Below are 26,612 nucleotides of genomic sequence, written 5' to 3'. Positions count from 1 at the left end.
GCACTAGTGGTGCGGGGCACTAGGACCCTGCGGCGGCAGTTGATGCTGGGAGTCGGCAGACCACAGCGCGGCGCTGCAGGGGACAGCTGCCCGCTGCTCAGGGCACAGGCAGGGACGCTTGTGGGAGGCGCACGGGGGCAGCAGGCCAAAGGGAGGAGGACCTGGCCCCCAAAGTTGGTGAAGCCGGGCCCCTGTGCCCTGAATATTGCTGGAGCACGGGCACCATGGGCACATATAACTCACCGCCCCTGTCTGCACTCACATCTGCCAACTCCTTTAGCACCCTTGGATGCAGAATTCTGCAGCGGAACATGATAACAGTTTTAAAGTACATAAAAGGTTGTTACAAGGAGGAGGGTGAAAATTATTCTTTTTAACCTCTGAGAATAGGACAAGAAGCAATGGGATTAAATTGTAGAAAGGGTAGTTTAGGTTGGACATTATGAAAAACTTCCTAATTGTCACAGTAGTTAAGCGCTGGAACAAATTACCTAGGCAGGTTATGGAATCTTTGTCATTGGAGGTTTTTAAGAACAGGTTAGACAAACACCTGTCAGGAATGGTCTAGTTTTACTTAGTCCTACCTTGAGTGCAGGGGACTGGACTAGATGACCTCTTGAGGTGCCTTTCAGTCCTACACTTCTATGGTTATATGACTGTGCAATCTCTCTCTTTCTCAGGTGCTGGTCCATGGTGGGTGATCGACAGACTGGACAAAACCTTTCCATTGGGGAGCGGTGTGACCATAAAGCTATTGTAGAACACGAGCTCTTACATGCAATGGGATTTTATCATGAACAGTCAAGGACAGACCGGGATGATTACGTGAACATCTGGTGGGATGAAATTCTTCCAGGTCAGCTTTAAATGCCAGTACAGATTTTGGGAAGTACAGAGACAAAGTATTTTATTTTTCTCACTAATACACTAGATTTTAAAGCCTCCTGACATGGAATTTTAGAGCCAGATGAGAGTCAAGGGTGCAGCATTGGGCATCTCTAAAAGTTGATACTTGTGCACGTGTAGATGTAGTAGATAGTTTGACATCATTTTATCTCAGCTCTACCTTTTTTCCTGAGGATAACACAGATCAGAGAGGCAGCATTGCCTAGTGAATGGGACTGGCCTAGATGTCAGGAGCCCATAAGCAAGTCTCTTCACCTCTATTTTCCCTCTCCCTATTTCTCTGTATTCTCTTTTTGAATTAGAAGCTTTTTGGGGCCGGGGCAGTGTTTTACTATGGAGTTATACAGTACTTAGCACATCGTGGTCAGGGGCAGCTCCAGGCACCAGCGCAGCAAACGCGTGCCTGGGGCGGCAAGCTGCGGGAGGCGGTGCGCTGGTCACCGTGAGGGCAGCAGTCAGGTAGCCTTTGGCGGCATGCCTGCGGGAGGTCCGCCGGTCCTGCGGCTTCGGTGGCAATTCGGCGGCGGGTATGCCAAAGGCGTGGGACCGGCAGATCACCCACAGAAACACCGCCGAATCTGCATGACTAGCGGACCGCCCACAGGCGTGCTCCCGAAGGCCGCCTGACTGCCGTGCTTGTGGTGGCAAAAAACATAGAGCCACCCCTGATTGTGGTCCTAGTGCTAGACGTTAATGTGATATTAATAATAAGGAAAGGAAAATGCACACATAAAAGTAGAAGAATGGAAGAATTGAGGTCCAACAATAACCTGTCCCATGTGACCATGTAACAAATGTCCCCTCCATTGGCATCCTTATTGCTAGTCTCAGCACCAAGACCATGAGGCACTCTTTTACTCTTAGAGGTGGTTCTTTTTGCTCAGTGTTGAGGTACATTGAGGGACTGTATAGGGAAGCTTGCAACATTGTTGCATAGTATATGTGATAAACGATGATTTCAATCTCCATGGCTATCCACCCACCACCTTTCACAAGCACTAAATAAATGCAAGACAAACAGAAAGAAAATGTACCAAAATAATTCAGTTATCTAATTAACTGATGGTAAAAATACTCGTTTCTGTCCTCCAAGCCAAATAGCTGTCATTTTGTGCCGAACGGGTAACAGTAGTGTATGCATGCTCGCTCAGCTCTGCCCCAACATGTGTCTGACCCGGGTGGTGGCAGAAAGGTCTCTAAATGCGAGAGAGGAGTTGAACGTCCATGCCCATTCCTTCCTTAACATCTGTGTTGGGATTGCCAACATGACTGAGACGGCCAACTGTTGATGGGGGGCTTTACACACCATGTTTTTCATCACTAAACTGAACTAAGAACAACTTGCCTCACTTAGGTCACCAAACAGTCATCAGATGGCAGTAATTTTCAGTTGCTATTAACTTGGGCTGGATTTGAACCAGCAGTATAATATAATAATAATATTATTAAATATAGGGCCTACATGCCTCAGCTGAGTTTGGGGTTCCACTGTGCTAGATGCTGAATAAACACATAGTAAGAAACTGTCTCTGATCCTTACAATAGACAAGACAGACCAGAGAGTAGAATTATCCCCATTTTTCAGATGTATTGAAAGGCTCCACAACCCATTACCAATAGAATCATAGAAAGGTAGGGCTAGAAGGGACCTTGAGAAATGCTTTAATGCAGTCCCCTGTGCTGAGGCAGGACCAAGTCCTAGACCATCCCTAGCAGGTGTTTGTTCATCCTGTTCTTAAACACTGCCAATGATGGGAATTCCACAGCCTCCTTTGGAGGCTTATTCCAGAAATTAAATATCCTTATACACCTCTACCCCAATATAACGCGACCCAATATAATACGAATTTGGATATAACGCGGTAAAGCAGTGCTCTGGGGGGGCGGGGCTGCGCACTCCGGCGGATCAAAGCAAGTTCGATATAACGCAGTTTCACCTAAAACGCAGTAAGATTTTTTTGGCTCCCGAGGACAGCGTTATATTGAGGTAGAGGTGTAGTTAGAAAGTTTTTCCTAATATCTAACCTGAACGTTTCTTGGTGCAGATTAAGCCCATTGCTTCTTGTCCTACCTTTAGTGAACACGGAGAACAACTGATCACCGTCCTTTTTATAACAGCCCTTAATATATTTGAAGACTGTTACTAGGTTCGCACCTTAGTCTTCTTTTCTCAAGAGTAAACATGCCCAGTTCTTTTAATCTTTCCTTATAGGTCAGGTTTTCTAAACCTTTTATCATTTTTGTTGCTCTCCTCTGGACTTTTCCAATTTATCCACATGTTTCTTAAAGAGTGGCACTCAGAATTGAACACTATTCTGCCTGAGGCCTCACCAGTGCCTCATAGAGCAGGACAATTACTTCCCTTGTCTTACATATGACGCTCCTGTTAATACACCCCAGAATGATATTAGCCTTTTTGGCAACTGCATTACACTGACTCACATTCATAGAATCATAGAGGATTAGGGCTGGAAGAGACCTCAGGAGGTCATCTAGTCCAACCCCCTGCTCAAAGCAATTTGTGATCCACTATAACCCCCAGCAGTACTGACATCTAGCCACCATTTTGTGCATGTGCATAACAATAACCTTGAATTTTCCTTCCTAAGTATAGTACTTTGCACTTATCTTTATTGAATTTCATCTTGTTGGGTTCAGACCAATTCTCTAATTTGTCAAGGTCATTTTGAATTCTAATCCTGTCCTTCAAAGTGTGTGCAACCCCTCCCATTTTGGTGTCAGCCACAAATTTTATAAACATACTCTCCACTCCATTATCCAAGTCATTAAAGAAAATATTGAATAGTACAGGACCCAAGACTGAATCCTGTGGGACCCCACTAGATATGCCCTCCCAGTCTGACAGCACACCAGGGATAGCTACTCTTTGACTATGGTCTTCAACTGGTTGTGTGCCCATTTTATGCTGATTTAATCTAGACCACATTTCCCTATTTTGCTTATGAGAATGTCATGTGGGATTATGTCAAAAATCTTACTAAAATCAAGAGATGTCATATCTACTGCTTCCCCCCATCCACTAGGCCAGTAACCCTGTGACAGAATGAAATTAGGTTGGTTTGGCATGATTTATTTTTGAAAAATCCATGCTGGCTATTTCTTATAATCCTGTTCTTCTCCAGGCGCTTACAAATTTATTGATTGATAATTTGTTCCAGTATCTTGCCAGGTATCGAAGTTAGGCTGACTAGTCTATAATTTCCTGCGTCCTCTTTGTTCCCCTTTTTAAAGACAAATGCTATGTTCACCCTTCTCCAGTCCTCTGGAACCTCACCTGTCCTTCATGAACTCTTGAAGATAATGGTTCTGAGATTGCTTCAGCTAGTTCCTTAAGTACCTTAGGATGAGTTTCATCAGTCCCTGCTTACTTGAATACATCTAATTTATCTGAATAATCTTTAACCTGTTCTTTGCCTAATTTGGCTTGCATTCCTTCCCTCTTGTTGGCAATATTAATTGTGTTGATTATCTGATCACCGTTAACTTTTTTAGTGAAGACTGAAGCAAAATAGGCATTAAACACATCCGCCTTCTTAATCCCTGGAGCCACCCAGTCATCAGTTTTCTTTATTCTTTTCATATGATCAATAACACCCCTCTCTGCCTCCACCCAACCCAAATATGACACACATAATAAAACGGTAATTGACTGGGAGCATTATAACATTCTCCTGCCTAATGCAAAAAAGGAAAAAATATAGCAAGTGCATGTTAGCGTAAATTTACTGCAGGTACGATGTTCTGCAGGTGTCATTACAAGCTATAGATCCCACTTCCCACTGAGATAAATCCTGCAGGCCTTACTATCTTCACTACCGGCCGGATCTGCGGGCAGCGATCGATCCAGCTGGGATCGATTTATCGCATCTAGTCTAGACATGATAAATCGATCCCCGAGCACTCTCCCGTCGACTCCTGTACTCCAGCTCGGCGAGAGGCATAGGCAGAGTCGACGGGGGAGCGGCAGCAGTCGACTCACTGTAATGAAGACACCGCTTCACGTAGCTGAAGTTGTGTAACTTAGATCGATTTCCCCCCAGTGTAGACCAGGCCTTAGGGGAGTTGAGAGACTGCAACTCCAGCTGGGCACTGCATGGAGGATACAGTGGAAGGTTCCACACGCCCTCCTCATATCTTGCATCTGCATAAAGACTGGATCATCTCTGGCTCTGAATCACTGGCAATAGATGTCAGCAAAGGTTGGATTTGTACAACCTGCCAGCTGCTTCTTTTATTGGCCACTAGTGCCGTGGTCTTCTTAGAACAGATCTTCATCTAGAAGTTATAACTGATCTTCTGCATGGAACACCTTCCTCCGAGCTGTAAAAAGCTATAGTGCTACACTGGGAGGAGTGACATCCTTTCTGATAACGAATCCAGTCAAAGTCTCAATTCAAATCTCTAAAAGGAAATAAACATAAACTTTCAGACAATCCTCAGCTCTGAATCCCAGACCGTTGTGTTGAGCATGTAGCTGCTTACCCCAATAAGCTACACTGGGAAATAGTACAACGGAAGCTATTTAGTAGTAATGGTTCAATCAGTGCAGCCACAGGCAATTTCTAATTGAGGAGAATAAGAATTTTAATAGCAGTGAGACGCAGCCAAAACATTCACGGTATAATTTGAAATGTTAATTTTTTCTCTCTCTTTCTCTCAAACTCTGCAAGCTTGAAATTGGTCCCTTCTGTGATTTATTTGCACTAAATAGGGGTTATTTTCATTGAAAAAATAGGTCTTTCCTTTTTTTATAGCAACATTGTTTTCAGGAAAACAATGGAAATGTTACAATTTCATGTGCTTCTGCATCCAAATTACCGTTTTAGTGTCATAGGGATGTGAAAATGGATAAAATTGCAGCAAATATTATAATATGTAGTGTGGCAAAACTGCATTTTCATTCAGCTGTAAATGGAAAATGTCTTTTGTCCGGCAGGCCAGCGGGGGCTGGGAGCACTCTACACAATAAGGATGCATGTTGCATGCATCCCCCTACTGAGGAGAAGTACCCCTGGTTGTTCTACAGTGAAACGAATACCCAGGCAAATATTTGCATCAGTAATTAAAGCCTCCAGAATGAGGCATGCTCATCATTCCTTAGGGCTTAATCCTGCAAGGTGCTGAGCACCCTGGTCCCAATTCTTGCAAAACACTTAAGTTTGGACTTAACTTGTAAGTGTATGAGTATTCCCACTGAGGCCAATAGATTCACTCACATGAGTAAATTTGAGCAATTACATGCATGCTTGGCTGGATTGGAGCCAGAGAGTTTCACACTTTGCAGGATCGAGGCCATAGCTAGAAGAAGACGAACTGTCTTAAACTGAGGCATAAAGGAGGCAGAGAAGGGAAGCAAATGAGACTGAAACGAGGAGATGCCTGAGGACCTTCAGAAAAGGAAAAGACATTCAGAACCACTTTTTCAAAATGTGGTCTTGTATATACGTGCACCATTTCTGAGCACTGTTACTAGTGCATGCAGACACATGTGCACAAGTTCAGACTCTGCTTTCATTGAACTAGTTTACATAAGTGTGAGTTAGGGGAGAAGTTGGCTCTTATGCTCTATTTATAGGTGCAAGTTGAGTGACAGTCGCACAAATATATTTCATGCATGGAAATTCCATCATTTGCCTTCACAAGTGATAGCACTCAAAAGCTGTGTCTGGCAGTTATTTAAATGTGCACAAGCAGAAGACACATGAAATGAAAATTGGGATCTAAAATAAGAGGACTTTGTTGTCAAAATTGCTTCATAAACCAATAATGTAAGATTCTAATTCTAACCATCTGGTACTTGTCTTTGAATCCACCATGTTGATTCCATTCTGCATTAATATATTGTAACTTTTGAGCTTTAGTATGTCCATCCCAGGGACATTTTTGCCTTGGGAAAGATTCTGACCATTTTAAGAATGACTCACTCATTTGTTCTTTCACCAGGCCAATCTCACAACTTTGTGAAATACAATGCCACATTCATCTCCGACCTGAACACCCCCTACGACTATGAATCCGTAATGCATTATGAGCCGTTCTCATTTAACAAAAACGAGAGTGCCCCAACAATCACTGCGAAGATACCAGCATTTAATGACATTATTGGGCAGCGCTTGGATTTCAGCACCGTTGACTTAGAAAGACTCAATCGCATGTACAATTGCAGTAAGTCCACACTGAGCCATTGTCAAGTGTGCCGCATTTTTGGACTTTAACAGGATTTCTTTGCTCCCCCTTAATTTTTATGTCTAAATAAATAAATAAAAAGACGAGAGATCCAAACAGGGAGGAACTATAGAAAACTTGTCCTCAGTTTACCTTACTGCAGTGCTAATGGGGCTGAGTGATGTGTGGAGCAGGTTATTTCCCCATCCCAATCCCTCTCTAGGTCTCTGCTAACCATTACTGCTTTTGAAGCAGTCCAGTAAGTGAATGAAAGACTTACCCTCATCCAATTCTATGCTTCCTTCCATGCTGTGCTTTATTCAGGGATCCCCCTCAATGAATTAACCTTCTCCTCCTTCAGATCCTTGCTTGAGGGTCACCTTGGTTGTGACAGCTCCAAGAAATCAGCCAATTGTCAGGTTGTGCATCAGTCAGGGATAGCTGATTTTATTTGCTACCTTCAGGAACCAAGTTGTGTAATAGCTCCCTAAGGAATCATCTTGAATACTCAGGGAGGGTAAAGGTTGCAGGATTCTCTATGTGCCATATGATGTGTTGCATAGAAACGTATCCATCAGGAAAAGCATACAGAAGGGAAAAACAATTTGAACAGCATTATCCCAGTCTTCCTTAAAACACATTTTATTTACTAGAGGCTTCTTTGGATTTAACTATATGCATGTTCTTTCAGCTTCAACTCACACCCTTTTGGACCAGTGTGCTTTTGAGTTTGCCAATATCTGTGGCATGGTTCAGGGCACCGGAGATGATGCAGACTGGGTCCATAAGAAGAGCAGTCTCGCAGGACAAGAAGACCACACGCTCCTCGGACGCTGCAAAGGTAAAATAAAAAATAAATATGTACCTGAGTAAAAGTTAGGGACCCCAAAGGTCACTTTATTCATGCCTTAGCGGGGGTGACAGCTGTGTTTTACCTTCGGAGAGATGCTAACATTGCAGCCAACACTTGGAAAATCTTGGCAGCTGATCAAACTGAAAAGTACTTCAAAGCCAGGAAAAGAACGACTATCTTTGAGGATACCGTTCTAAAGAAGGCTTGTTTGTTATGACTCTGGTCACGCTAACACCCTTTTCCCTTTTCACAGCACCTTGGCAATGTGCTTTCTTTTGATAATGAGGAACAAAGGTGCTGATATTACCAGTGCCAAATCAGAACCTTTTTGCAACATACACTACATTCTCCAGACCAGCTCAGCAATTTAGAAGAGGACAAAGAACATGTATTATGGTTTAACTAGAGGCATAATAAATATATGCTGATGCTGGAATGAATGTGACCTACCATACCTGCCTCAGTTTGATTAACAATGATTTTAGCACAACGTAAGAGTGAAGAGTTGCACACAAATCTCTGGTAACTGTTACATTTAAAACATAAATGAAGTGTGAGGTGTGTTGGGGCTGGAACAGTCTTAGATCAATATTTGATTTTCTAAAGAATCAAACAACAATGATTTTTAAGGTCCTTCTATTCAAGTGTTTAATTCAAGTGCATCGGTGTTTAATGAGGCCAATGAAGGTATTAGGGATACTAGCACCGTTACAGAGGGGCATACGGGATGGGGGATTACCGCATCCGAGGTAGAAACAAAACTAGAACGCCTTAATGGGACTAAGTCGGGTGGACCGGACGATCTTCATCCGAGAATATTGAAGGAATTGGCGCGGGAAATAGCAGGCCCATTAGCGACTATATTTAATGAATCTGTAAACTCGGGGGTAGTCCCGTTAGACTGGAGAATAGCCAATGTGGTTCCTATTTTCAAGAAAGGGAAAAAAAGTGACCCGGGTAACTATAGGCCTGTTAGTTTAACATCAGTAGTGTGCAAGGTGCTGGAGAAGATTCTGAAAGAGAAACTAGTTGAGGACCTTGAAGTTAATGGCAAATGCGATAAATTACAGCATGGTTTTACGAAGGGCAGATCGTGCCAAACGAATCTGATCTCCTTCTTTGAGAAAGTAACGGACTTATTAGATAAGGGAAATGCGGTGGACCTAATATACCTGGATTTCAGTAAAGCGTTTGATACAGTACCCCATGAGGAACTATTGGTTAAAATGAAAAACATGGGGATCGATATGAAAATCCAGAGGTGGATAGGGAATTGGTTAATGGGGAGAATGCAGCGGGTCGTATTAAAGGGTGAATTGTCGGGTTGGAGGGAGGTTACTAGTGGAGTGCCTCAAGGTTCGGTTTTGGGACCCATCTTATTTAATCTATTTATAACTGACCTCGGGACTGATTGCAAGAGTGGGCTGATAAAGTTTGCGGATGATACGAAGGTGGGAGGAGTTGCAAACTCGGAGGAGGATAGGGATACTCTGCAGGGAGACTTGAATGAGCTTGTGAATTGAAGTCTCAGAAATAGGATGAAATTTAATAGTAAAAAGTGTAAGGTGATGCACTTGGGGACGAATAATAACAATTTTAGTTACAAGATGGGGACGCATTGGTTAGAAGTAACGGAAGAGGAGAAGGACCTAGGGGTCCTTGTGGACCGCAGGATGACTATGAGTCGGCAATGTGACGTGGCGGTGAAAAAAGCCAATGCGGTCTTGGGATGTATTAGGCGAGGTATATCTAGTAGAGATAGGGAGGTCCTGCTTCCGTTGTATAAGGCGCTGGTGAGACCTCATTTGGAGTACTGTGTGCAGTTCTGGTCTCCAATGTTTAAAAAAGATGAACTCAAACTGGAACGGGTGCAGAGAAGGGCGACTAAGATGATCAGAGGAATGGAAAACCTGTCGTATGAAAAGAGATTAGAGGAGCTTGGGTTGTTTAGTCTGACAAAGCGAAGGCTGAGGGGGGATATGATTGCTATCTTTAAATATATCAGAGGGGTTAATACAAGGGAGGGAGAGGAATTATTCCAGTTTAGTACTAATGTGGACACGAGAACGAATGGATACAAACTGGCCGGGGGGAAGTTTAGGCTTGAAATTAGACGAAGGTTTCTGACCATCAGAGGGGTGAAATATTGGAACGGCCTTCCGAGGGAAATGGTGGGGGCGACGGACCTGTCTGGTTTTAAGATTAAGTTGGATAAGTTTATGGAGGGAATGGTTTAATGATAAAACATAGTAGCCAAGGAAAACCAAGCAATGGTACATGAACAGCATAATGGCCAACATGGGTCAGGCTAGAGACTCTTGCCTATATGCTCGGGGTATTACTGATCGCCATATTTGGGGTCCGGAAGGAATTTTCCTCCAGGGTAGATTGGCTGAGCCTCTGGAGGTTTTTCGCCTTCCTCCGCAGCATGGGGCAGGGATCACTAGCAGGAGGGTCTCAGCCGATTGAAGTCACTAAAACACAGGATTGGGGACTTCAACGGTAGAGTCCAGGGAAGGGTCTTGCGGCCTGCAGCATGCAGGGGGTCAGACCAGATGATCATAATGGTCCCTTCTGACCTTAATGTCTATGAGTCTATGAGTCTAAGTGTTTAAGGATAATTTGACACAAAATCCCCAGTTTTCTGTTTTTCAAACTAGTAGAATCACAAAATGCAAGGTCAGTCCCTAGTATGAGCCAGTGACAGAGCCCGGCAGTGTCAGTCCAGGAAGCATTTGCTCACAAATTAAAGTAAAGAGAAATTCTCAAAGGCTTGTTTGACAACTAAGGGCCTGATTTTCCACTACTTAGTCAGGCAGAACTCCCTCGGACTTGAGGAAAATATGACTTCAGTGGGAATTTTGCCTAAAGAAGTGCAGGTATAATGACCCTAACCATGAGCCACTATCATTTGAGCTTAAGGAGCAATTCCATTTGCTGGCAGTGGTGGTACATTCTTATCCCCTTATGTGGACCAGCCACTAAAGTGAAGAAGACACCGAGACTCTCACTCTCTCAGGAATGGTTACACAGGATCAGGTACAATTTTAACTAGGAATGGGAAATGATACTTGGAAGCAATCCAAGGGTCGCCAGTAAAACAGCCTGCAGGCTTTCTTTGAATTCTTCCCCTCCTGTGACAATCAAAGTCCGGACACCCCCAGGAGAGAACAGGGGGTCTGAACCCCAAGGAATAAGCAATTGAATCTACGGGCTCTACACAGTGTTACAGAGTAGAACTGTAGATTAAGTATGGTCTTTCATGAAAGCATGTAATGTCCCAAACTTGGTGGTCATTAGAAGATCAGTGAGGAGTCCGACTGGTGGCACCTTCAAGACTAACAGATTTATTTGGGCATAAGCTTTGATGGGTAAAAAAAACTCACTTCTTCAGATGGTTATGGTTATGAATGTATGCGTGGAGATATGTGTAGAACATTGTACTTGTAATAAAGGTGCAACCGCTGTGTCACCTCCCACCAGGCAGGCAGGGAGGGCACCTCCCAGGCTAGCTGTTTACATGAAACAAACTCCAAGCACCTGGCATTGTGCAACCCAGGGAAAGACGATGGTTGGTGGACTAAGGCAGGAAGGTGTTTCCCCACTCTCTGTAACCATGAATTCCTATAGCCTGAAAGAAAGTGGGGGGTTGCAGTTTTTTTCCTGAGTTAAAAGGGAAGGAATTTGAAGTGCAGACTATCCAGAAACTGAGGGCCAGCATCTAAGCAAGGTGCTGTTTCTTAAACACTGGATCCCCTCTAGGACAGAGGGCAACTGCTGGGCAACTGTTCAGTGGCAGTAGGTAACTTGTGTTAGAGAAGGGGATATAGCTAATATTGATGTGTAAAGTCTGAGGTTGCATCTGTATGGTTAATTTCTGTGTAACTCGTATGTGTTTGCTTTTCCTTTTGATTTCACCTTTGAATCTGTGATTTTTCTATTAAATACACTTTCTTTGTTTAATTTTACCCTAAGCAGTTATCTGTTGACGGGGGGGCAGGTTGCACTCCTTCTGGGATGACGATCCCAAAGGGAAAAGTCCAAGTGTCTGGTAGTTAAGGACTCAGGAGATGGATATGGGGAGACTCGGGAGCAGAAGGACTATTGGGGTCACCCTACAAGGAGTAATTAGGTGGGTGGAAGCCCTTTCTGCTTGAAGGCTGGCTGCTGGTGTCCGAGCTCAGAGCTACAGCAGCATAGCATTAAGGCACCCAAAGTTACAAGGCAGGCAGTGTGTGTGATCCCCAAAATGTCACACCCCCATTTTTTATTTCACAGTTGTAACTAAAGGGACTTTGGCTGTGTGACGGTACAGTCTAGTGGCTAGGGTCAAGCCCTGGGATATTATTCCTGGGTCTTCTATGTAGCCTCTCTATGCTTCAGTTTCCTTGTTGGTGACATGGGGATATGAGATAATACCTAAAAAGATAGTGGTGTTGTGAGGCTTAAGAAAAGCACCACTAACTATACATGCAGCTGTTTCTTCTGCACTGCACATACATTTATGCCACCACAAGTCATATGCAGCAGGCAGAAAGATTAAGAAGAGGCAATAACTGATGCTCACTTTCTCTGTAGATGCTGGTTCTTTCATGTACTTCAACACTAGCTCTGGCCAGGCAGACGATATGGCTCTCCTAGAATCCCGGATCCTTTACCCAAAGAGAACTCAGCAGTGTCTCCAGTTCTTCTATAAGATCTCCGGAAGCCCCTCGGACAAGCTTGTCATCTGGGTTAGAAAGGACAATGGCACCGGGACTGTTAACACACTGGTTAAAGTCAAAACCTTTCAAGGTATTTTTGAAAATATTAGACAACTACAAAAAATTGTAGGGGTGGAGGCTGGGGGGACATCCTAGTGTGTTCAGAAATGAGACAAAGTGGTTCAGAAACACAAGAGTTTTCCCAAACCAATCAGGTCAGCATCTTGCTATCCAGGCAGGCATTCTGGTATCAGAGCACAACATACCTACTACGTGGATGGCTGTTTACAAGCCCTGGATGGTGAAATTCGGATGGTCCCAAACAATATAGGTCACCATTTTAATGCTTTGGGTAAGAGCAAAGCAGGCCTGTAAAAGATTTACATTTGCACCACGAGGGGTAACTAATCACTGTGCTCATGCAAATAGGAGCAATGATCCCCGGCATTGTTAATGCAAATAAGAGCTTTCATTCCTGACCACTTGCACATGTATTTGCTTCTAGAGCATTTTCCATGCAGAAAATTCATCAACTCCTCATTGCTTGCCAGTGGAACGTGGTTCCAATGAGTCACTGAACTTAAAGTGGCACCATCTAATACAAGTGCTTTGACATCAAACTTTAAACCTGTGTCTGAACAGAGAACACTTTGAGCATCCTGGGGTCACCCTGGGATAATAGGGAAGGGCGAAGGGGTAGCCAACAAATGGTCTCAATATGCACCACACAAAGTCAAGGACTTAGGAGGCCAGATTCTGTTACTATGTCAGTCATACTAAATAACACCTGACTTCAAGAGCTATCCCACTGATTTCAATGCACCTGACATGTAGAAATCAATTGGACTTCTCAAGGAGTCATGTGCTATTCAGTGTGAGTAAAGGTATCCGAATCCGGCTCTTCTACAACAGAAAGGGCAACATTCAGCCCCTGTGTCACTCTAACGACTGCCATCGAGTCACCTCAGGGAACCAAGGATCTGACCCTGGTGGTTTATTTTGAGATTACTTCAGACCAAGTTAAAAAATTGCAAAACCAAACACTGATGAGAGTTGCCACTTTTGTGGGTTTGCTCAACAGCACAAACTCAGCTACCGTGAAATGGTTCTGTTGTGGTGGCAAAACCCAGGGAGTTTTGGGGACCCATGAATATCTTGCAGGTGGGATTTTCAGGATGAAGGATTGTACCTTAGCAAAATCAGGGTGATATTGGGACAGCTGGTGCCAGACTCCCAGAGCCTCTTGTTTGTCTCATTGACCTCGTATATCTTGTCTTTTAAAGTGTAAGCTCTTTGGGTTAGAGACTGCCATTTACTAAATATTTGTACTGCACCTAGCACAATGGACCTCTGGCCTAACTGGCCTCTGGTGATACTGAAATACAAATGTATAATAGTAATAATAACAACCTGAGATCTCCACCCTTCAGGGTTATGGGGAAATCCACATGTCTTAGTATGCGGTTTAAATAAGTGGTTGGATAACAATAAATGTGCTACTAAAGACTTGTCTACGCTACAAAATTAAGTTGACTTAAGTCAATGTACAGACACCACGTAATTCATGTCCATACTTACTCCTTCTGTTGATGGTGCGTGTCCCCACCAGGAGCGTCCACTGACTGAAGTGGGGCATTGTGGGACACTGAGAGCTGGAATCTGGCAGCCCTGCCTGGGGATAACAGCTGCCCCCTTCTCCCCCCCCCACCCCACATCACCTTGGCACTGACAGCCCAAGCTGTCAGCTGGATGCCGGACTCACAGATGGCCCTCCCCCACCTCCAGTGCTGACAGCCCTAGCTGTCAGGCAGATGCCGGGCTCACAGGTGGGGGCCCCACTGCCCTGGTGCTGACAGCCCGAGCTGTCAGCCAGGGACCAGGTGAGCCACGTGCCTGGCTGACAGCTCAGGCTGTCACACCAGGGTGGGAGTGGAGGTGGCTAACAATTTGGGCGGTCAGTGATGGGGTGAGGCCCTAACTACATTGACATAAGTGCTACGCCTCTTGTGGAGGTGGAGTTATGATGTTGGGCTACTTACTTCAGTGGAAGCAGCATTCTAGTGTAGACACTGACATCAACGTAAGCCACCTTGTGCCGACCTAACTCTGTAATGTAGACCAAGCCTATGGTATATCGTTATTAATTGTGTCTCTGGTTCTCGTTTCTTCCCCTAGGAGATAGCGACCACAATTGGAAAATTGCCCATGTGACCCTCAATGTTCAAGAGAAGTTCAGATACATCTTCCAAGGACTCAGGGGCAATCACAGCAGCTCATCTAGTGGAATTTTTATTGATGATGTCACCCTAACTGAGACACCGTGCCCCAGTGCTGTATGGCTCATTCGGAACTTCACCCACATTCTCCAGACTTCTGTTTCAGGCTCTGTGATGCGTAGTCCCCGGTTTTATAACCCTGAGGGCTATGGTTATGGTATAACTTTGTATCCTCGTGGCACATCTAATTCCTACTTTTCAGATTATGCCCGCATTTCTTTTCACTTGTGCAGTGGAGAGAATGATGATGTTCTGCAATGGCCTGCTGAGAACAGACGAGCTATTATAACGGTGCTAGACCAGCACCCTGACATCAGGAACAGGATGTCCTCGAGCAGGAGCTTCACAACAGACAAGAGCCAAGTTTTGCCAGGTAAGTGGCTTCTGCATGAAAATGACTGAAGCAGCATGCACAAGGGAAAGGGAGTGTGAGCCAGTGGAGAGGGCATGGGACTTGGAGTCAGGAGGCCTAGATTCCATTCCCAGCTCTTCTATTACTTTGTTGGGTGACCTTGGGCAAGTCCCTTCCATTTTCTGGGCCTCCGGCTCCTTATCTGTAAAATGGGAATAGTGATACAAGCTAACCTGGGATAAAAATGTGCTCTAGAAGTGTTAGGTGTTTATTAATAATTATTATTTATTATCATAGGGGCGAATGAGCCCAGAGATATGAGTTTGACTCTAAATATATAAAGTTCTTCCAAACCAGGTCAAGACCCAGAATTTTGCCTGTGTTCTTAGAATGGGTTCAGGGAGGTCAGAACACTTCCAAGCCAGTGACATGATCTGATGAGTGGTGTGTCACAATGTGACATTGCAACACCACAAGAGCATCACCTTCCCGTGATGCGCCTGACCAACTGAATGTGCAGATTTTGCAGTTTGGCGAACTTGAATACAGAGAGCTTGGTTGCATTTAGATTGTCATCCAAAGCAGTTTATTTAATGAATAAAGTAATTGGAAATCTGTGGGAGTTCTAAGTTATCATCATCCAGAGCATATCCAGTAATCCCCACCCCCATCCATATCTCTGTCTTCATCTATTGCTTCTTGCCTTATACTTAGATTATGCATTCTTTGGGGAAGAGGCAGTTTTTCGGTTCTGTGTTTGTACAGCACCCAGCACAGTGGGGTCCTGGTCCATGACTAGAACTCCTATGTGATATTGTAATGCAAATTAATAATAAGAAGAAAAAAGAGTTTGATGTCAAAGTAAAACCCCAACAGCTGAGTCCCTATCTCGCCATACCTTTCTCAGTATGATCTTTTCTATATTAATGTTTTTAATAACAAAGATTTTTCACAGAACAATAATGATGGATAAAATCCAGAACCTCTAAACTCTCACACAGGTACTCAAAATCTGAATTTGACTTTGTGGCATGACTTCACCACTAGTTTACTAATGCAGAAAAAGTCCTTGTAATGATTTAACATCTATTGCTGAATAACATTTGTTTCTAGGCTTTTTGCTGATTAAAACCAAGTCATGCATAATCATATTATCTTGCAGATAAAAATGATACTTCAATGTGGGATAAACCATCTGTTGTTGGAACATTCGACCCTTCATGCAACTGTAATAGAAGCTTAGACTGGGGGTGGAGTAATTTCATCTCTCACAAACAGCTGAGACAGAGGAATTTCCTGAAAAACGATGACCTCATTATTTTTGCAGAATTTAAAGGTGCAGAATCTTTTTTCTTTCTCTTCATAGAATATCAGGGTTGGAAGAGACCTCAGGAGGTCATCTAGTCATAGAATCATAGAATCATAGAATCATAGAATATCAGAGTTGGAAGGGACCTCAAGAGGTCATCTAGTCCAACCCCCTGCTCAAAGCAGGACCAATTCCCAGCTAAATCATCCCAGCCAGGGCTTTGTCAAGCCGGGCCTTAAAAACCTCCAAGGAAGGAGACTCCACCACCTCCCTAGGTAACGCATTCCAGTGTTTCACCACCCTCCTAGTGAAATAGTTTTTCCTGATATCCAACCTGGACCTCCCCCACCGCAACTTGAGACCATTGCTCCTTGTTCTGTCATCTGCCACCACTGAGAACAGCCGAGCTCCATCCTCTTTGGAACCCCCCTTCAGGTAGTTGAAGGCTGCTATCAAATCCCCCCTCATTCTTCTCTTCTGGAGACTAAACAATCCCAGTTCTCTCAGCCTCTCCTCATAAGTCATGTGCTCCAGACCCCTAATCATTTTTGTTGCCCCCTGCTCAAAGAAGGACCAATCCCCAACTAAATCAAACTGAACAGGCTCTTCTTTCAATGTCAGTTCAGATGGGTATTCCAATAATGATTGTCATCAATCTCTGAGCCTCTTCTATTTTGCTGGGCCAGATTTTTAAAGGTGTTTAGGCACCTAAAAGATGCAGGTAGGCACCTTGTATGATTTTTCAAGAGCTCCTAGGTGTCTAACGCCCATTGATTTCAATAAGAGTTAGGCATGTAGGCATTTTGAAAATCCCAGTGGGTGCTTATCTGCATCTTTAGGTGCTTAGATACCTTTAAAAATATGGCCAGCTGTGTCTATTTGGAAAAAGATGTCTGGAATTGAACACAGTATTCCAAGTAAGGATGTATCATTGATTGATGTAATGAGCTAGTATATTTTCAATAATCACCCCGCTCCTAATTTCCGTCTTATGTCTTGATTGCTTATTTTTGGCTTGGGTGTCCATTTTTGGAAGGATATCTCTTTGATTGAATAACCTCTTGAACCTTGCCATTTAATCTTCTGGGATAACATTTTCAGGAGAGCTTAAGTGATTTAGGAGTCTAAATTTCATTTTCAAAAGATCCAAAGTTCCATTGACTTTAAATGGAAAGGAAATCAAAATCCTTAGAAGACTAAATCATTGACTTTCAATGGGACTTAGGCTCCAGATCCTCAAAGGTATTTAGGCACCTAATGCCTACTGATTTCTGTGGGAGTTGGGTCCCTAAATGCCTTTGAGGATCTGCACCTAAGAGTTCAAATTTTCTTGAAAATGGGACTTAAACGCCTATGTTGCTTGGACACTTGAAAATTTCACCTTCAATCTTCTTTTACTTGCCTGCATGCTTCCCTTCCTGTTTAGGGGTATGCATTCCTTCTGGGACACTCTGCGCAGGTTGCTTGAATAGCCTCCATCCTGAGTCTATGGATTTTAATTTCCATTCTTTTGTCTTGGGCAGGGGTTCTTAAACTGGGGGTCGGGACCCTTCAGGGGGTCGTGAGGTTATTACATGGGGGGTCGTGAGCTGTCAGCCTCCATCACAAACCCTGCTTTGCTTCCAGCATTTATAATGGTGTTAAATATATTTAAAGGTGTTTTTAATTTATAAAGGGGGTCACACTCAGAGGCTTGCTATGTGAAAGGGATCACCAGTACAAAAGTTTGAGAACCACTGGTCTTGGGGGTCAGCTAATTTCTTGACCCATCTCCAGTGTATTACTAAGAGCTTGTCTACACTTGAACACTACAGCAGCGCAGCTACAATGCTGCTTGTGGACCGCTGCAGTGTTTTAAGTGTAGATGCACCCTAAGATGAGACTAGCCTGTCCTCTGTTCTCGTCCATGCTCTTTCCAAGAAGCAGTCATTTAATGTGTTGAGAAATTGCCACTCTAAACCTTGTTCCATCGGGACATTTAATTTGTTTATACCCAGCTAACTGAAATTACCACTGATTACTGTTTTATTAGAATTGGTTACTTCTTTGACCTCCCTCAGCACTGTGCACTCAATTATAACCTTTCCCTGATCTGGAAGCTGGTAGAACAACCCTGTTAATATCTTTCTATTGTTATTACCTGAGACTTGTATCCATACGGATTTGATGTTTGTCACTCCACCATGTTTCAGCAAAGCCCTTTATATTCTAATTCACCTATTTCTGCTTTAAGATCTTCCTTTAAAGAGTGCCTCCAAACTTCATCAACTTTCTGTGCCAGCCGTCTGGTTCCACTTTGGTTCCAGGTTTGGCGCCTGTCCCTTTTGCATAGCCTGAAAATTCCCCAGTGCCTAATAAAATGAAACTCCTCCTGCTTATGCCATCTTGGCATCCATGTATTAGAACCCTGAAGTTTCCCCTTTTAGCTAGCCCTGTGTGAGGACATTGCAAGGCTTCTATGGTAGCTTTCTCTGAATTGAAGTCATTTGCCAAGTAATCTCAATTACTGGTGAAGTGATTCCTATGTGTGTTAGTGGTGGATTCAGACTGCAAAATGTGGATCTGGATTTCAAACATCCCAGGCTCTAAGGTTTGAGTTTGGTCCATTCTATATATATACACATTATATATAATGCGTATATGTGTGTATAGCAGGGGCATGTTCTCCTCTTTTTATACATGCAGAGCTTCCTCCAATACCAGTGAGAGCTCCCTATGTGGAGCAAGGAGAGATAATATGCCATTGTTGAGATCCTTTGGGATGAAAAGTGCAATGTATAATAATGTCAGTCGCTATTAACTGCTGTCTCTCTCTTTATTTCCTTTTTAAAAGATCTAACCTATCTCAAAAAGACTGAAGTCCCTATTAAACCGGCCCAATCCATCACCAAAGGCCTCATTCTTGAAAGGCAGAGGAGATCAGCCCTGAACACTGGCCCCCTTGAAGACTGGCCATCCTACATGAGAGACCCGTGTGACCCAAATCCTTGCCAAAATGATGGAGTCTGTGTGAATGTGAAAGGGAAAGCAAGCTGCAGGTACCACGGACCCCTTTTTTGCCAGCCACCGCTTTCTCATGCACTAGCTGATGCATCTAATAAACATTCAGCTCAGGAGAAGATAAGACTCTCAGATCACCACTACAGACATTAATATCAAATCCTCCACATTGTCAGGCACAGTGATAGGAACACGGTACTCCTTTGCTCAGCCTTTGGGAATTCTCTTACTAGCAGTCCTCAGGGCAGTGCAGAAACTGCTCCCTCTGTGGGTGCTCCCAGGGGATGTCAATTACCCTAAAGGAAGTGGGGATGATGTGGGAGACTTGGCCCAAACCCCTCTATTGGGAACTGCCCCATGCAACCCAGCCAGCTTGTGGGGGGGAAAGTCTCCTTGAGCTCCCTCTCCTTCTCAGCTCTGGGATGGGATGGTTCCCCATTGGACCCTGCTCAGGGTTGTGTCTAGATAGAACATCCTCTCTCAAACCAAACAGTCCTCAATCTACAACAGACAAGCCCCTTAGTTCTTTCAGGAGTTCTGAATGTAGATGGATGATCTTGCAATGGTCCTGCAGGGCAGGAAAATACCCACCAAGGCTTTACATTTGTTGCCTTTTATTCCCAGGTGTCCTTCGGGCAACACCTTCTTCTATACAGGTGAGAGATGCCAGGCGGCACTGGTCCATGGGAATCTCCTTGGAATGATGGTTGGTGGAGCTGCCGGAACAATAGTATCAATTATCATAATTGTTTCCATGCTAACTAGAAGATAAATGCTTCAGCATGATGATTTTCCTGGAGCTTGGGAGCATCTGGTTTTTAATGAAAACAGATGCAGGAAGAAAATATATAGAAACTCTCAAGATATGGATATAGAAAATGTTCTACTAAAATTTCAGTGACAACGCTTTTGCTCTGCAGGGCATAGCATTTAAAGAGTGCTCACCTAGAACTTCTGTTTTAATAAAAGTTTATAACATGAGAACAACCTAGAGAATCTTTTCTGCGTGTCCTTTTATCAGCTTGTTGTTTATTCTAAGCAGGAATGAGGAGATCCCATGCATTTGATCTAACCAGTGAAAAATAGCCAGTGTTCAAACTCAGATAAAGTAACTGGTAGAACTTTTTAAATGATTGAGAGAAATTCCCTTATGGAAAAAGCCCATAGAATTCAACAGGAACAGACCCAATGGGCTTCTTTAGAAATATAATAAACCTCTATAGCAATTACTCTAAAAACCTATTGGTTTAAATACTCAGCTGGTGTAGCTTGATGTAGCTCCACTGATTTCTATGGAGCTATGCTGATTGAGACCAGCTGAGAGGCTGGCAAACCGCATGTAATAGAAGATAAGCTCCTTTCTATGAATCTTTGAACCATCCTATGGATTCTATATCCGGGATATAATTTTATATTAAATCCTAGTTATCATTTTCTATTAAATTCTATAGGACCCTTCCATATGGAGTTATCAAATATTTCAGTGCTGGTCTTCTCTGTGGGTCCAATCCAATGCCCATTGAAGGCAAAGGAAAAACTCTCAATGACTTTAGTGGATCAATGGATCAGGCCTTAATGAGCAAAACACAGCATTAAAACATCAACAGAATTACAATAGGGATGGATTTGGCCTTTCAGTGCTTAGTGCTAAATTCAAACGCAATGGAAATACACAACAAAGTCACTGTCTCATGGAACAGGGACTCATGGGAGAGAGGTGGGAATGTTTTATAAAGGAGACTGTGGGTCCTGATCCTGGGAGGTGCTGAGTGAATCTGGTGAATGCTGAACACCCTTAGTTCCTATTGATGGTGGTAGGAAGTGTTAAGTACCTACCAGGATCATATATTATAAGGTGGTGTTCCAGTTGTTTTCCACATCTGAGACTTTATTTCCCAAGTTTCATCCAAGAGCAATTTCACGTAGGCAGAATACAGAACTTTTTAAGACAATGGAAGCTCAGACAATAGCAGTTGGAATGACACCACCTAATAGTTATTGGACACCTGAAAGAGTAACTGTAGCTAAGGGGAAATGGAGCATTGTGATGGGGTGTACCTGACCCTTCAAGACCCTCTTCTGGAGGCCCCGGGGTGCTGCCACTTCCCACCCCAGGAAAGAAGCGGTGAAGGTGTGTCCTCCAGGCTTGCCTAGAGAGGCTGCATAGAAGCAGCCAATCAGAGCCCAGCAGGCTCAGATAAAAGGAGCTGCAGGGGCTGAGCATGTCAGTTCCTGGCTGGAGTCAGCAGGGGAGGAAGGTGGCTCTGCTCTGGCCAAAGGGAGTTTGATGGGCTGTATTTGCTAAATCTGGGAGCAAGAGGATATGAGACCTCTAGCCCTAGGGTAGTGGACAGAGGTGAAGAGGACCAGGGAATGTAGCAGCAATCAAGTAAAGGAAGTAATATGTGTCTGATATATATAGGGTCCCGGGGTTGGGACCCAGACTATTGGGGGACCTGAGTCCTCCCAGCAGCCAGTGCTGGAGTGGCCTTAGCCCCAGAAAGGGAACACGGCTAGTTTAAAAGCCCAAGAAAAGGGGCTAGATTTAAAAGGGCCCAGAGACAGAGCTGAAGGCCCTGGTGAGGGTAGACCGACAGTTCCAGTGTCACTCTTTACTAAGACTGGAGAAGGGGATAAGTTTCCTTCAGAAGCCTGAGCAGAAGGCTGAACTTAGAGGAGCCCAAGAGTGGCTGAAGAGAGAAGGTGCCCTCAGAAAGGAGGGACTGAGCCCATTTGAGCCAGGGATTGGAAGACTTTTGTTTGTGTTTGTTTTGGACTTGACTACCCCAGAAGGGGTTTATCTGTTGTTAACTGTGTGACTTAACCAGGGAGGTGAGACACTGAAGACCTGCCTAGTGAGGTCGACAACCTACAGGAAAAAAGATTGCAGCACCACACCCAGCCAACAGGCGGTGCTCATGAGAGGTGAATGTCCCCCATCACAAGCATGCACAACTACTGTGTGAGCAGTGGGTTGTATGGGGTGGATCAGATTCTACTCTGTTACACTTGTTTTCAATCTGGAGTTTACTGCAGGGTAAGAGGGAGCAGAAATTGCTCCTGTACATAAAGACTGGTTACTTAAAGAACCACATGTATATGATTAGGGCATTATCTGTAAGTAAATGGTGGGGAAGACTGCGAGTGTATGTAGAAGTTAAGAGATGAAATATAATCCCTGGTATGAAAAACAGAAATCATGTAATAATGTAATAAAATGTAATCTCTCCTTATTTTCCCCCTATCTATCTTGCTCTCTTGGTTTGGAATTAAATCAAAACAAATATTGTTTTAACAGACTTTTCACCATTGGCTATCTAACTGGGCCTGAGATTACACTTTATGATAATATACAAATGCAATTACCATTTGTCAACTCCTCAGGTTAGATGATTGACTCCACCTAGGATAAAGAGGCAAAAAATATAAAGAACTACTTAAGAAATGACTTATTTCTTTGAATAAAAGGCCCCCTCAAAGACTGATAAAACGATATAGCATGGCATTTCTAGAAAATCTGTTAGAACTGAAAAGCTCTCCTCAGCCTGCAAATTATCAGAAGCTGTTGCTTTTTAAAACTGCCTGCAAGTATGATGTGAGGAGTTGCCACTATTTCATTCAGGGCCTGCATCCATTTGAGGGCCCCTTGTGATGTTGCTCTAGGGATCCTCTTCCTCTGCAAAGATCTCTTTTTCTCTTGTTGTTCCCTCACTTTCTCTTACCTCCCTCATCTATACACTCAGGTAAAATTCACCCCATGCAGAGAGCCAGCATAAAGCCCTATGAAGTACCACTAGTGATGTTCCACTTAAGTACTGCCATGAGTATGATTTCATTGGTACCTAGGCCTTTTGGTCACATCATCGTACTGGGAATTTTGTAAGTTATGGTACACATGACATCCTTAAAAAGGATTAATTTTTGTAAGGCTGCGGCTCCCACCCATAGCGAGCAGCAGCAGCATGCCCTACGTATGTGATCAAAGCAATGACAGTGCTTTCCAATATGGAAACTTGGGAACTGGACAGAGACCATTACACTGGTTGGAGTTGGAAGGAGGCAGTGCGGCAGGTTTGCTTGCTTGTTTTCTCTGGTAGGCAAAGTGTAATTTGAATGGTAACCGTAGAAGGAAATGTGAGGCTCCCCTATGCTTTGCATTCTGTCCCATTTTCATAAGAGGGGAGGTGGAAGGTGTCAGGTCATGCTCCAGGCCTGCAATACAGCCCTTTGGAATCACTCCAGCAATGCAAAAGAACTCTAACTTATTCAGCACTGCACCACCCTCTTCCAGGCGCCTCATCTAGGGAGCAAGTGAGGGCGATGTTGGGGTGGGAACTTGGCCAGAATGCACCGTGTTCCAGCGATTCCTTGAGGGCCATTACAAGATGGAGTAAGTTAGAGCAGCCTGTGGAGGGTTTGATTTAAATTACTGATCAATGAGCCGTCAGCTGACTCGGCTCAATCAGTTTATTAACCCAAAATAGATCAGCACTCTACAGAAAGGGAAAAACAACAAGGAGTCTGGTGGCACCTTAAAGACTAACAGATTTATTTGGGCATAAGCTTTCGTGAGTAAAAACCTCACTTCTTCGGATGCATAGAGTGAAAGTTACAGATGCAGGCATTATATACAGACACATGGAGAGCAGGGAGTTACTTCACAAGTGGAGAACCAGTGTTGACAGGGCCAATTCAATCAGGGTGGATGTAGTCCACTCCCAATAATAGATGAGGAGGTGTCAATTCCAGGAGAGGAAAAGCTGCTTCTGTAGTGAGCCAGCCACTCCCAGTCCCTATTCAAGCCCAGATTAATGGTGTTGAATTTGCAAATGAATTTTAGTTCTGCTGTTTCTCTTTGAAGTCTGTTTCTGAAGTTTTTTTGTTCAATGATAGTGACTTTTAAATCTGTAATAGAATGACCAGGGAGATTGAAGTGTTCACTTACTGGCTTATGTATGTTACCATTCCTGATGTCCGATTTGTGTCCATTTATTCTTTTGCGGAGGGACTGTCCTGTTTGGCCAATGTACATGGCAGAGGGGCATTGCTGGCACATGATGGCATATATGACATTAGAGGATGTGCAGGTGAATGAGCCCCTGATGGTGTGGCTGATGTGGTTGGGTCCTCTGATGCTGTTGCCAGAGTAGATATGGGGACAGAGTAGGCAACGAGGTTTGCTACAGGGATAGGTTCCTGGGTTGGTGTTTCTGTGGTATGGTGTGTAGTTGCTGGTGAGTATTTGCTTCAGGTTGGGGGGTTGTCTGTAAGCGAGGACCGGCCCGCCTCCCAAGGTCTGTGAGAGTGAGGGATCATTTTCCAGGATAGGTTGTAGATCGTGGATAATGCGCTGGAGAGGTTTTAGCTGGGGGCTGTATGTGATGGCCAGTGGTATTCTGTTATTGTCCTTGTTGGGCCTGTCCTGCAGTAAGTGATTTCTGGGTACCCGTCTTGCTCTGTCAATCTGTTTCCTCACTTCCCCAGGTGGGTATTGTAGTTTTACGAATGCATGATAAAGATCTTGTAGGTGTTTGTCTCTGTCTGAGGGGTTGGAGCAAATTTGGTTGTATCTTAGGGCTTGGCTGTAGACAATGGATCGTGTGATGTGTCTTGGATGGAAGCTGGAGGCATGTAGGTACGTATAGCGGTCAGTAGGTTTCCGGTATAGGGTGGTGTCATAACTATAAAGGGAAGGGTAATAGCTGTCCTGTGTACAGTACTATAAATCCCTCCTGGCCAGAGACTCCAAAATCCTTTTCCCTGTAAAGGGTTAAGAAGCTCAGGTAACCTGGCTGGCATCTGACCTAAAGGACCAATAAGGGGACAAGATACTTTCAAATCTTGGGGGGGGAAGGCTTTTGTTTGTGTTCTTTGTTTGGGAGTGTGTTCGTTCTCCGGGAATGAGAGGGACCAGACATCAATCCAGGTTCTCCACATCTTTCTAAACAAGCCTCTCCTATTTCAAACTTGTAAGTAAATAGCCAGGCAAGGCGTGTTAGTTTTCCTTTGTTTTCTCAACTTGTAAATGTACCTTTTACTAGAGTGTTTCTCTTTGTTTGCTGTACTTTGAACCTGAGACTAGAGGGGAGTCCTCTGAGCTCTTTAAGTTTGATTACCCTGTAAGGTTGATTTCCATACTGATTTTACAGAGATGATTTTTACCTTTTTCTTTAATTAAAAACCTTCTTTTTAAGAACCTGATTGATTTTTTCCTTGTTTTAGATCCAAAGGGGTTTTGGATCTTGATTCACCAGGAGTTGGTGGGAGGAAGGAGGGGAATGGTTAATTTCCCCTTGTTTTAAATCCAAGGGGTTGGATTTGTTTTCACCAGGGATTTGGTGAAGGTTTTTCAAGGTTTCCCAGGGAGGGAATCCATTGAAAATGGTGGCAGCCGAACCAGAGCTAAGCTGGTAATTAAGCTTAGAAGTTTTTATGCAGGCCCCTACATTTGTACCCTAAAGTTCAAAGTAGGGATCTCAGTCCTGACATGGTGAATAGCGGTGGGATCATTTTAAACCCAAAAGCCAGTGAGATTTTTTTTTCCTTCTAGCTGCTTGGAAAGCCGAGCTGGAAGTAGATAGATGCATATCTTATCTCTCCTTGCCTGAAGGCAGAGGTGTTAAGTTTTTTTTACAGGTCCTTTGTTAAGAGAAGGGTTCAATTAGCAAATGACTGGTAAAAGGTATTTACAAGCTGAATTGTTTTTTTTTTCTTTTTACATCCTCGGGAGTAGCTAGTTAGAAAGTTACTGTTAACTCTGCAGCAGCCAGAGCTGAGAGCTTCCCAGTTTGTCAACTGCAAAGGGGGTTACCCAGCACAAGAAAACAGGAAAATGACTACCAAAGAAGTAGCTAACAAAATAGAACTGGCCAAACTAGAAGCAGAAGAAAATGAAAGAAAACATCAGAGACTGCTTCAATTAACAAAACTCGAGACAGAGCAGAGAGAAAGAGAAGAAAAAGCCAAAGAGGAGGCCCACAAGAGAGAGATGGAGCTGAAAGAAAGAGATGGAGGAGAGAGAAAAAGA

At 43.8% G+C, this 26,612-nt stretch overlaps 1 protein-coding gene across 1 annotated transcript in view; it reads left to right on the top strand.

The window, feature by feature from the left end:
* The window catches only part of MEP1A (meprin A subunit alpha), a 31,399-nt gene extending 10,852 nt beyond the window's left edge, over positions 1 to 20,547 (top strand). Inside the window, exons 6-13 of the mRNA XM_054023537.1 lie at positions 681 to 856; positions 6,871 to 7,092; positions 7,784 to 7,933; positions 12,524 to 12,739; positions 14,824 to 15,297; positions 16,439 to 16,612; positions 19,419 to 19,623; positions 20,210 to 20,547. Of these exons, the coding sequence (XP_053879512.1) occupies positions 681 to 856; positions 6,871 to 7,092; positions 7,784 to 7,933; positions 12,524 to 12,739; positions 14,824 to 15,297; positions 16,439 to 16,612; positions 19,419 to 19,623; positions 20,210 to 20,357 (1,765 nt within the window). The 3' untranslated portion in view covers positions 20,358 to 20,547. The remainder of the gene's footprint in view (positions 1 to 680; positions 857 to 6,870; positions 7,093 to 7,783; positions 7,934 to 12,523; positions 12,740 to 14,823; positions 15,298 to 16,438; positions 16,613 to 19,418; positions 19,624 to 20,209) is intronic.
* Positions 20,548 to 26,612: the final 6,065 nt, after the last annotated feature.

Source organism: Malaclemys terrapin, chromosome 3 (genome assembly GCF_027887155.1).
Source record: "Malaclemys terrapin pileata isolate rMalTer1 chromosome 3, rMalTer1.hap1, whole genome shotgun sequence".
Lineage (NCBI taxonomy): Eukaryota > Metazoa > Chordata > Testudines > Emydidae > Malaclemys > Malaclemys terrapin.
This window is presented reverse-complemented; position numbering and strand designations above follow the sequence as displayed.